The sequence below is a fragment of the Aspergillus stella-maris genome, assembly GCF_047715825.1.
Source record: "Aspergillus stella-maris strain CBS 113639 unplaced genomic scaffold BDV14scaffold_11, whole genome shotgun sequence".
Classification (NCBI taxonomy): Eukaryota; Fungi; Ascomycota; class Eurotiomycetes; order Eurotiales; family Aspergillaceae; genus Aspergillus; species Aspergillus stella-maris.
Genome location: NW_027396805.1, coordinates 270049 through 281643, shown reverse-complemented (window position 1 = coordinate 281643; position 11595 = coordinate 270049). Strand labels below are relative to the sequence as shown.

Sequence of the window (11595 nt, the reverse complement as noted above, 5' to 3'; positions counted from 1 at the left end):
CAATAATGAACCAAGATAACAGTGCCACTGTATTCAGTGTCGAGATCAGAACCACAGCTGAATTGGAGCTCCGATGTCGATGCCATTGACCCCACTATAGCACCCCATCTGAACCGTTTGACGGTGCAACCACGGCTGTGAGACAGAACCCGAAAACAACACCGGACTCTTCTTCTGAGGAGCTGGGTAGTCAATGCTTTCTCTTGTGACTGTATGTAGTGGGAAGTATGTCATGAAGCTTGAATGAGAACCTTCAACCTACCCATATTCTCGCCGGGCTGTATATACACAGTATTGGTGGGATGAAGAGCTTGAGATACCCCGAGCCGAACACCACATCCGTCATCGCACGCAATTCCCGTGTCTAATCTCCGAAGGCTAGGTATTCACACCCTACTGCAGAATGATGCTACACTACAACCAACAGCAAACTCAATCAAGTAGAAAAAAAGTAACAATTTGAATAAACGTTATATTCCATAATTCATATCATATGATATCTTCTAAAGAATTTTTGCAAGTGCAAAGCAAGTCGCCAATTTTTACACAAACGAAATGAGTCTCATCAAGAGGCAACCAGTGCCATCATCTACAACATCAAGTTAGGACATATATCTAAGCCTGAACCTTGGTCTTCAGGATGTCCTTGAGGGTAACGGCGTCAGCCGCGAACTTGGAGATACCCTCGCGGAGCTTCTCGACGGCCATGGCCTCCTCGTTGAAGTCGAAGCGGAAGAGGGCCTCGTCGTTGAGGTAGCTCTGCTTGGGAATGTCGAGGCTGGAGGCGGAGGAAGAGTCAAGCTTCTTGGGGACGGCGTCCTTGGAGTTGTAGAGATCCTCGAGGAGACCGGGCTGTTATCGTATTAGCACTATGATCCTTTAGAGCTCGAGGGATCAAGGAAGTCATACAGAGATGGTCAGGTAGTCGCAACCAGCGAGCTCAGTGATCTCACCGACGTTACGGAAAGAGGCACCCATGACGATGGTCTTGTAGCCGTACTTCTTGTAGTAGTTGAAGATGCTCTGGACGGACTTGACACCGGGGTCCTCCTCCTTGGAGTAGTCGCGCTTGTGAGCGGCCTTGTACCAGTCGAGAATACGACCAACGAAGGGGGAGATGAGGAAGGCACCGGCCTCAGCGGCAGCGATGGCCTGGACAAGGGAGAACATGAGGGTCAGGTTGCAGTTGATGCCATGCTTGGACTGCAGGATGTGAGCGGCCTGAATACCCTCCCAGGTGGAGGCGATCTTGATGAGGATGCGGTCCTTGGAGATACCAGCCTCTTCGTAGAGCTGTTAAACGTTAGCATTGACCTACATGTCGTCTGGAATTAGGTGTTCATACCTTGATGATGTGCAGAGCCTTGTCAACGGAGGCCTTGGTGTCGAAAGAGAAACGAGCATCAACCTCAGTAGAAACCTTTCCGGGGATGATCTCGAGGATCTTCTTGCCGAACTCGACGAGGAGGAAGTCGAGGGTGTTGTCGACCTGGGCGTCAAGAGAACCGCCCTGCTTCTTGGCCTTCTCGACGGCAGCGTCGATCAGGCTGGCGTACTCGGGCTTCTTGGAGGCAGCGAGGATGAGAGAGGGGTTGGTGGTGGCATCCTGAGGCTTGTACTTATCAATGGTGGCGAAGTCACCAGAGTCGCAAACGACGACCTGTAGAGGAATTGATGGTTAGCAATGCTGAGAAAAGCGTTGAGGGGTAGCAAGCGAGGGGCAGCTTACAGTGCCGGACTGCTTGAGCTGCTCGAGAGAAGACATTGTGTATGTGTTTTGGTATGTGATTTGATTATAGAATGATTCAAATCAATTCAAGTTAGAGGAAGATGGAGAGTTTAAGTGAGAGGAGAGAGAGAGGCAAGAAGGCTCTTAAATGAACTTAAATTTAGCAGACGTGGCGATGGCAGCGGCGGTGATGTTTTCGTGGTTCACGTTGAGGTCACTGGACTTGCACCGGGACGACTGGTGGGGCCTGGGCTGGGCTTATGACGCTATCTGTGCTCCGGAGGGGTAGCCATGACTAAGACTTGGTTCAATGCTGACTGCGCACAACTTCTTTGTATACAATTCTTAATAAGAGATTATCTATCTTGTTGCTCTAGCCTTGTACGTAGGCCGGTCAGTCAATGTTGTATATGGATTCTATCAATTGCTCAAGCCCGGTGTCCCTATACAAAACAAACCACCAACTCCTGCATCTCCCCGGAGCTGCCCCTCCTCTGCTCTGCTTGCTTCTTACTCGGCCCAGTGTGCTCCGACAACGCATGGCCGATCCACTCCACTCCCTTCCTCAAGTTCTCTCCCACTTCCTTTTTAGTCTGACGCAGCCGGGCGATCCAGGGCCGTTTCCTTCACCGGAATCAGGAGTCCGTGACAGGCTACGCCGGCGCATCTTCGTTAGCCTCATCTCCACCCCCGTTCCTTCGCATCGAGGGCCAAGCCCGCCTGACCCGGGGTATAACCGCATAGCAGCTGTCGGGCTACCGGTTCTGTACGGACCAGGAGTGCTGTGCTCCGTAAAGTATATTCATAGTTGTTTGGGGGACATTGCCCCATCAGGGAGTAATAGCCGCATATCTATTCAACGAAACGGCTCATCGGCAATTGGAAACGCTCAATCCAAAGAAGAAATAAGAAGTCCAGGCACGCCGGATATGTAAACATTTAACTGCCACGTGCTTTTAGACATCACGGGTTCATCGACGCTGAACGCAGCTCCACTCATACTAAGATTCAGTCAGCATGTTTACCAACATCCAGAGTCGAGAGTACTATATTGCCACTTACCACTCTTCCCAATTCATCACCAGTATAGACGACTTGGGCAAGCGCCAGGATACTAGTGATGCCTGTACTAATGTTTGCCCCGTTGTCGCGGTTGTTATCAACGTGATGGAGTTGCCGAATCAACTCGAGCTCGAATCGACCGTTGCGGATGATTTTGCTCCAGACCTGCGAGAAGAAACGTCAGTATCCCATTTGTCAGTGGTGCGCTGCTGTACTTACATTGACGACTCCCCTTCGATGGCCAGTAAAGAGCAGCTCCCGCTCTTGCCACTCGTCACCGATGCCTTCGTAGAACATGCAGGACAGGGTCTTGTCATCGGTTAACTCGCAGACCTTTTGCTCCAGCAGTGTCGCACCGTTCAATGAGTAAAGAGTGACGCGGTTCCCTCTGCAGACTGCAATTTCACCAGTCACGTCGTTGATCCGGGCACAATCGATAGGTCCCTTGGCTGAGAGTTCCCGAACAAAGCACTGGCGATTGAGATCCCAGAGCATTAGTTGGCCATCAACGGAGGCGGATAATAAAGTACTAAATGAGCGAGAAACAGCAAGCACAGTTACAGGCGTGCGGTGACCGAACAGAGAACCCGCAGGTTGCAGGTCAACTGACTTTGCAGTAGCTGTGAATGTCCATATCGAGATTGTGCAGTCGGTGCCTGAGGTGACTAGGGTTCGAGAGTCCGCGAAGGTCGCAGAAGCCAGCTGGCCGATGTGGAGGTGTTCGAAATGTCCTAGAAGCTACTGACAATTAGTTATAGGCTTTGGTTGAATGGGGGAATACCGTACCTTTCGGTTGTCTGCGGAATAGAACCTGACGCTGCCGTCGAAGAAGCCCCATTCCAGATACTTGTCATAAGAGGGCGGGATGTTCAGCCTGAGCGCAGCGGTGCATAATAGTCGGTCGTGCCTCATGCACAACGAGGAGACTCGCTCTCCAGTTTCTCGAGGATCGTCAGCGGCAAAAGCGAACAGTAACAAGCCGTAGCAGGACTTACCAAGAATTGCAAGTGGCAGCTGGGTCAGTGACTCGGCAAGAGAATCCAACCGTGGGACTTTATGTCTATGCGCCTCACTCTGAGCATGAGGCCGGTTGAAAATCTGATACGGCGTTTGACCGAAATTGTGTATAATCCCGATAGTAGCGAGCCGTTCCACTGGATCATCAATAGCGTCGACATCCTTTGCACCTTGGTATGAGAGGTGGTGAAAGACGTTGACTGCTTCGACTGCAGCTTCGCCCTTTTGCTTGCACCCGAATACCAAGTCAATCCAATGGTGTAGATTACGTGTCACATACGGGCTCTCCAGTGCTTCTCGGTTCTTGGCGATGAATATCTTCGGGTCACCTTTAGCCCATGGCGGCAGTTCCACTGAATCAATCGCGGTGGCCATGTTCTGGAGGAATCCGAAATCGTACTTGTTTGAGTTGACGAGGAATTCGGGAAGGAAGAAAAATTCCGGAATCAACTCCCTCACATCGGACATGTTCCCTCGCGAGGCAGAGTCCCAAGCCTTTGCAATTGAGTAGAAAAGACGATCTGCGTGGTCGAACGTTCCTCCCTGTAATAGAAGGTATGACTTCACGAAAGGCTGTAGTCTGATCAAGTAGGAGCTAACTATCATCGCCGAAGAGTAATGAGTACCAAAATGGAACGGCGGGGCATCGCCATCACCCATCTCTGCAAATGCTTGGTATCTTTCCCTGAAGTCGGCTTCTCGCTCTGGTGTCTGACAGCCCATTGGCTTGGATAGGTCACGGAAACTCTTCGGGTTGGTCAGATCCAGCTCCTGGCTTGTATAGTCGGCAATCACCCATGGGAAAACAGGATACTGCGTCAAGTCGTTGAACGTCCTACCAGCGAGTGTGTTGATGAGCATCAGGTAATGAAAGTTTGAGATCTCTCCCTTGATCCATTTGCGAGTCGCGGGATAGACAGGTTGAGCACCAAAGACACTGGCAAACTTCGATCCAAGGGACTGCGGTGCATCGTCAGAACTTCGAAGGGTCTCAAATCTGCGAATATCCTCCGGCCGTGAATGTCCAACGCTTCCAGTTATTTGCGGGGCCTTGCCAGCAAGCTGGCCGCAGAGGAGGTCACGAGCTTTAGACGATATAAGGGTCAAAAGGTAGCTTCGCCCATCGGTAAAGAATATTTCAAGGGCCACATCACGGAAGAGGAAGCGTCTCTTGGAAACACTGACTAGGTCTGTCCACTTCCAGCTCCTAGTCTCATATTCTTGCGGCTTGCGTTCACTCGCTTCCCGACCAGCAATCATCTGGACATATGGATCTCGCTCGTCGCTGGGTGCTTGAGAGACATTGACGATTTCACCATCACACCGTTGAAAGAAATTGTCGATAATGTAAATGTGATCTTTGCCTTGAATCAACAGCCCTTCGAAAGCCTCCAGTCCGACAACTCGAGATACGTTGCAGAGATTCTCAACCTGATCACCGCGGTGGAGACTCCGAATGACTTTTCGGTTTTTATCTTCGTAGTCGTCCAAATCCTGCTTTGGATCATCGATCATTTCAAAGCTTTCTTCCATGACACTGCCATTATCGGCGTCCATGCCGCGGGGGTTCCCCTCCGTTCGCTCATCGTCTAGGGGCGCGGGATTCAAAGCAACGGTCTCCGTTTGGGCAGACGATGGTCTCACTGCCGCAGGAGCCGGAGGTTCCGATGCTTTACGCTTCGGCTGGTAGTCCTGTCTTTCCCCGGAGTCATCTGGCACAATACGAAGACGCATACGACTGCGTCCTTCTGTCTGGTCAAGTCGCCACTTCCGGTCCTTCTCTTCGGCAAGGAGACCACCGTACCGTCGCAGGTCCAAGGTCAACCGGGAGTATGCGTTCCACATAAACACGTGGCTATCATGTTGGTCTTGCAGAGCTCTCTGGTATCTCAAAAGCTCAGAGGCGACAATATTCGAAACCCAATGGGGGTATGTGACTTCATGTCTGCGCATTACCTCGTCCCTGACTTTCTCCAGTTGACTCCATTGTTTTAGTTTATTGTGACGTTTCGACATCCGAGTGCGCGAGGAGCTCTCAACGTTGGCGTTCTGCTCTTTGATGAATTCTTCCCATGTTTTCGAGATATGGCCCAAAAACAAAGTGTTCAGATCGTCTCTTTGGTCATCTATCCATTGTAAGAAGGCAGTATCATCCATGCCCGCAAGGTCCTCAAAGCCCCCAGAAAGACGATCCTGAAGAGGTGCCGCTGCGTGGTTCAAGATCATGAAGAGTTCCGTTGGTTTTTGGACCATGATCACTCTGAAAAGTCCCGCAGCAGCAATACGCACATCGTTGTCTTTGTCAATCAGCTTGGTGTAAAGAAGATAGCACAACAACTGCAAATGCTCAGACTGAGACTCTCCGGCCTGCAAAAGCACCACTTGCCAGTAGGACAGACTATTGAGAACAGATAATGCATCAGGCCCTTCAGCTTCGGAGAGCTGTACTAAAACAACGCGGAACACATTAGAGCGAATTGTGGCAATTATCTGGCTACACAGCCTGATACTCTTCAAAGAGGACACCTCTGGTCGCTGTAGGTACTCTAGGATTGTTCCGGCAAATTCAAGAGCCGTGATCGCGCCATCCACAAACCAGCCTTCGAGCGTTGCTTCTGCTAAGTGTGTTGTAAAGCGTCCTAAGTTGGTGATTACTCGCGGTTCCGCCAACACTTCCGTCTTTGAGAATACGACATCTTTCAGCATTTGGAGAAGTCTCCTCAAAACCCAGGTGTTGAAGTAGGCTTGGTGTTCGAAGAACCCTGGCGGCGTCTTGGAGAAAAGACCGAGCCCAGAGAAGTCTTTCCGTTCCAGGAGTTGCCCTGAAAGAATGGACAAGATGAGGCACAGTATGCGTGAAATGAAAGGGTGTTCCGGGCCACCTGCGAGCTCAACACCTCCAGAGGCAAAGGCATGATTTATCTTGAGTGGCGAACGAGAATTCTTTCCGCGGTCTGAGGACACAAGAATAAAGGAGGAGGACCGGGGCAAGGGGCCACGGGCGCCGTCGCGAGTATTGGAGTTCTCGACTGTCGTTGTTTGCAAGTCGCTTGCGCTGCGCGAACGGGAGTCGCCATTTGAATCCTGATCATCGAGATCAAGACCGCTGACTCGGTAAGACAGCTCGATATCCGCACTGACAGAATCCGATCCAACGACAACTGGAAAAAGAACATAAAGCACGTGCTGAATATATTCAGACTGCATTGTAAAATCATGGAAGCCCTCGGAGTTCAGATGCAGTCCAGCTAATAGTTCGATGACGGTTGCCAAAAGCAATGACTCTTCAGAGCTTGTACCAACCGGTAAGGGCTGAGCCATCAGAGGCTTGACAGTTGAACTGGAGTTAAGCTCTTTCGAATCGCCATTAGCCATGGCGCATTTTTTAAGAGCACTTCGCATCATCTCGGTAATGACGGGAAACATTTCGGGAAAGCAAACTTCGACCTCACTTCCTGTTAGTACATCAAAGAGCGAGTTATTGTCGAAGGGCTTGTCGGCCATGGCTGTCCCGAGATCGATGCCAAAGAGGATAGAAAAGCAGAGGGGCCACAAGGCTGGTATATTCCACCAACGCCTCATGCGCCCTCGCATGATGATATACCCATGGCCTTTTTCACCAAACCGTTTGTTATAGGCGGCGCCACCAATCACAATAATGCGAGCTAGTATCCTAGTTGCCAGAACGACGATCTCTGGCTCATCTTCACACATGAGATACAGAAGCCACTATTCAAGCGTCAGAATAGTCGAGGAAAGCATTCATATCACCATACCTTATGCGTGACAGTTTTAGCAAATTTCTTTGCTGGCGCGAGGTCGTGAGTGTCACAGAGGATGGAGCAGAACATTCGAAGCATCTCAACAGCAACCTTGTTTGCCGCCATGCTTGCCCCTTGGTCCGACGGAGTTGCCGGTCTCCCTGGATTGGTCCTGAAGCGCATGCTTTTCTTTTTCTGCAAGCCGCTTGACTCTTTGGGTTTGTGCAAGGAATATGTAATGAACAGAGCCAGGGATCGAAGCAAGTCAGCTGACAGGCAACTCTCCATCAGAGAGCTAAAGGCAGAAATGAAATGGCGCAGTACTTCAGGTGTGACATTGCCCCCTTTCAAAACCTCGAGCAACTTCTTGTTGACGCCTGATATAGGTTAGCTTGATACAACACCCTGAGAGTTTGTACTTACGCATCCGCGCCAGGCGTTTGGAGTTGAAACGGCGGTACTGGCTTTCGCTGGCAAATGCGCGAAGCTGCGAGTAGTATAGCTCGGTGAGAGAACTATCGCCATATCTCCATATTTCCAAATCCACGAGTAATACTCTGTAAGCAAGAGGATTTGTGATGATAGAGCGGTTTGGCCGTTCAAAGTCATATCCAACAAACTTCAAAGTCAGCTGTAAAAGGTCTAGTGACAGAGATGACCGTTGCTCATTATTTGAACAAACAGTCGCAGTCTTCGTCGAGGTGGTTGTTCCTCCCCAGCCCCAACCAAGTTTCTCGCGTAGCAGGGTAGCAAGGATCCCGTAACCATTTTCTTTCTCCATGGCTTCACTGTTCCGCCAACTTTCCTGCACTGCCTCGTATAGTGCTTCCACAGCAAGAAGGGTAGTCTCAGGAGTGGACGCTGCGTGAATCAGGCTTAGATGCACCGCGGTGCAGCCACCGATTCGCCAACTCATATCGTCGAGCGATTGTGGTGAAGTGATAACGGGGTCGCCAGTAAGAATTCCGACGCCATGAGATTGGGTCAGAGCGTCATTTATCGCCGGGCTTGCACCGTTGATAGCGATTGCATTGCCTCCAGCTTTGATGAGTTGAGTAAGATGTTTCGAAGCCGGTTTCGAGAGGGACTTAATAAGTTGAGATTCGTCTGTTGTGTTGTTGTCATCATCATCTAGAATAGACCACGGCGAGACATTGATTAGGATAGCAGTTTCCCGCACCAGGGTACTTGCTTTCCGGCGAATGGCGGTAACAATATCTGACTGCTCCTCTTTACCCGGGTGCAGGTGTTCATTGCGAAGATTCAGCGTTGCAGACGCCCTGTAGGTCTGGAAAGAGCCGAGACAGTCTTGGAAATTCCCATAGTATCGAGGGCCAAGGTTATAGAACACGGAAATCATATCATCACTGTACGCTTCTCCGAAGAGAAGAGCGTTTGCTAGAGACCATAGACTCGAGGATACACCTCTCCCAATCTTCATCGCCAGATCACGAGGGGTGCCTAGGAAGGCCTGAACTCGCGGTGAGCGATGGGGTGCGCTCGCTAAGGGTAGACTCGGATATTCTATCCTCAGCTGCTCAACAAACTCTCCATCTATGAAAAGCGACGCACGAGAATGGGATGATGGCGGTCTAGGCTTTTTGTGGACAATGCAGATGTGATACCACTTTTTAGGTTCAAAGACAAAGGATTTGAATCGAACACTCGGGCGAGATCCTTTGATAGAAGTCTGCAATATGAAATTGCGGGTATCTTTCTCCAGGTAGGCCAGAAGGAAACATGTTTGGCTAGCATCGAAGGCTCCGAATATTGTCGTATGCGTACTTGAGTCGAACTCATCGAAGCGCGCCCAAACTGCAAGAGTGTATCCGCTGGATGTAACAGGTGGAAACGAACGGCCCAGAGTTGAAAATTCCAAGGAGCAAAAACCATGAAGCGATAGGTCAAACTGGATGACCGGTGGCTCCTTGGAGCGTTTTAGCGCATTTACAAGGAACCGCAGTGTTTTTGGACACTTGTGAGCCTTCTTGTAAAGGTAGACCGCATCGTCCACATTCCTAGTCCCCTGGGCGCAAAGCTCTTGCGCCAGCTCCTGATACAGTAGCTTCTCCGCTCTCAGAAGACTTTCGCTAAACAAAAGCGGAAGAGTAAGGCTTAGAGCCCCCGTTTCATGCAGCGTCATGACATTTCGCTGAGTCTGAGATGTGAGTAGACAAAGACATGCTGGTATAGCGAGTCTCTGTACCGCGAGGTCCGGCTTCAACAGGAAGGACTGCTTTAACCATACACGAAGAAACGGACCAAGGACCTCCGGCGCTTCAATGGTCTCCGATGCTCCTATAAAGCGCTCGGCTTCCTTTTTCACAGCATCAGGCGATATTTCTGACTCGTCTGTTCTGGAAAACTTTGTCGTGAGTGCTGTGAAAACATCAAGGACGGTCTCTTGACATAGCGCCGCAGCAAGAATGCTCCCACAGAAGTATTCCACATCGCCTTGGGCAGCATCTAGCTTCAAGATCAAGACAGCGAAAGACTCTTCCAACACCGCTTGCCCTCCGCCCGGTATTCGATTCCCAAAATGTCTCTTATTGCCCAAATGGTCCCTCAGGCACTCGGCAAGGACCGTCAAACAGTCTTTATAAATGGCCAGCAAGCTTCTCCTCTCTTCCTTTATCTGTATTCTAGGGGTATATATGTCGGAGAGCTTCCTGATAAGACTCAGAAGTGTCTGGAAGCCGCTTAGCTGCCGAAACGATTCTTTCGCATCTTGCGGATGAGGGTTGTCTATGAGCGTATGGCGGAGCCGGAGAAGACACTCGGTGGCTGTGGCCGTAAGGTTGATATCCACCGCATAGTCACTGCATATAGTATTGAGCTCCTCGATGACGGGTGAAAGCTCGGAAGTTGTGCGCAAGGTAGGCGACGAAGAATGCGGCGAGAGGTGGGATGTGACCCGGTTCATTGCGCCGCGAAATCTCCCCGGCTACCTACCTGACGGGCAGCAACCATCAGACATAAACCTTGACTTCGAATTTGTGTTGATGCAGTCCTCATTGGCAGGTATGGGGCGGGTTGTGGCGATGATGTCGCGTGTCGGTGGGAGGGCGGGACGGGTACCTATGACGGTCTAGCTCGGAGCAGGGTCAGCAATTGCACTGAGCGGGAAAGCCAGTAGTGAAAGACCTTTTTAGGGGTAAAGTGCAGTTCTCTGGAGTGGACAGGACTCGAGCAGCAAGAATTAACAGCGAACAAGCAATAAGCGAGGCAGTGACGCTTAGCTTGGGGCTGAAGCAGCGGGTCGTTTGAGATTGGACAAAGTCACCACAAAGTAACGCAGGTGACGCTCCAGTCCATCCCGCCAAGGCCGATCCTTATCGATAACAGCAACTGCTTATCTCTGTCTTTGTAACTCTGTACAAGGGCTGCTACAGTAGGTCAAGTTATTGGAACAAGTCTCTACTCTTGAATTATCACAGCACCAAAGTTGGAACCTTTAACGCCGCAAACCAAACAGCTTGTCAATCACGCTCCGAACGTTCAGAGCTCCAGCTTAGTAATCTGCCGATTTGGCAGGCCATCAAGTATTCCATCCTTAAGTTCTTCGACCACAGGCGAATCCTATTCGTTGACTTTCTGCCTCATCCCATCAATCCAACTCATGCTGGGTAGGCGCAGACTTGAAGAACAGGGGCGTGTGTCGACGAAATTCTCGTGAATCAGTTTTGCTTTATGTGGCCAAACATCAGCATTGCAGGCTGAGAGTCGTGCAGAGATATATCTTGTGTGCGGACAGCAGCCGTTAGACAAAACCAGCCCTTCATATTCCACTGGACTCGATACGTCGAATTCATATCGAAGACTATATCAATTCCAGTGCTGAAGACCATACCTTTTCAATGTGCTTACAATGATGTCACTGCATACTGCGTACTGTGACAGCCCTCCTGAACCCCGAATCAAATTCTCGGAATCGCGGCTATGCCCGGGTACTTAGCTTTTTATTTCAAATAGTACGACCGTGCCGCATCAAGAGCGAGTCCTTGATTCGTGGTAACCAGAAAGCCA

At 50.4% G+C, this 11595-nt stretch overlaps 2 protein-coding genes across 2 annotated transcripts; both read right to left on the bottom strand.

The window, feature by feature from the left end:
- Positions 1 to 452: 452 nt before the first annotated feature.
- Positions 453 to 1943, bottom strand: BDV14DRAFT_168583 (sedoheptulose-7-phosphate:D-glyceraldehyde-3-phosphate transaldolase TAL1). The gene is made up of 4 exons (XM_073767877.1): positions 1730 to 1943; positions 1346 to 1660; positions 910 to 1293; positions 453 to 852 (listed from the first exon to the last, which is right to left on the bottom strand). The coding sequence occupies exons 1-4, from the start codon at positions 1763 to 1765 to the stop codon at positions 616 to 618; spliced, it is 972 nt and encodes a 323-aa protein (XP_073630861.1). The 5' UTR covers positions 1766 to 1943; the 3' UTR covers positions 453 to 615.
- A 91-nt stretch (positions 1944 to 2034) lies between these two features.
- Positions 2035 to 10826, bottom strand: BDV14DRAFT_168564 (Beige/BEACH domain protein). The gene is made up of 8 exons (XM_073767876.1): positions 10714 to 10826; positions 7993 to 10657; positions 7585 to 7946; positions 3787 to 7537; positions 3578 to 3732; positions 3011 to 3529; positions 2792 to 2956; positions 2035 to 2730 (listed from the first exon to the last, which is right to left on the bottom strand). The coding sequence occupies exons 2-8, from the start codon at positions 10490 to 10492 to the stop codon at positions 2701 to 2703; spliced, it is 7482 nt and encodes a 2493-aa protein (XP_073630860.1). The 5' UTR covers positions 10493 to 10657; positions 10714 to 10826; the 3' UTR covers positions 2035 to 2700.
- Between the last annotated feature and the right edge of the window lie 769 nt (positions 10827 to 11595).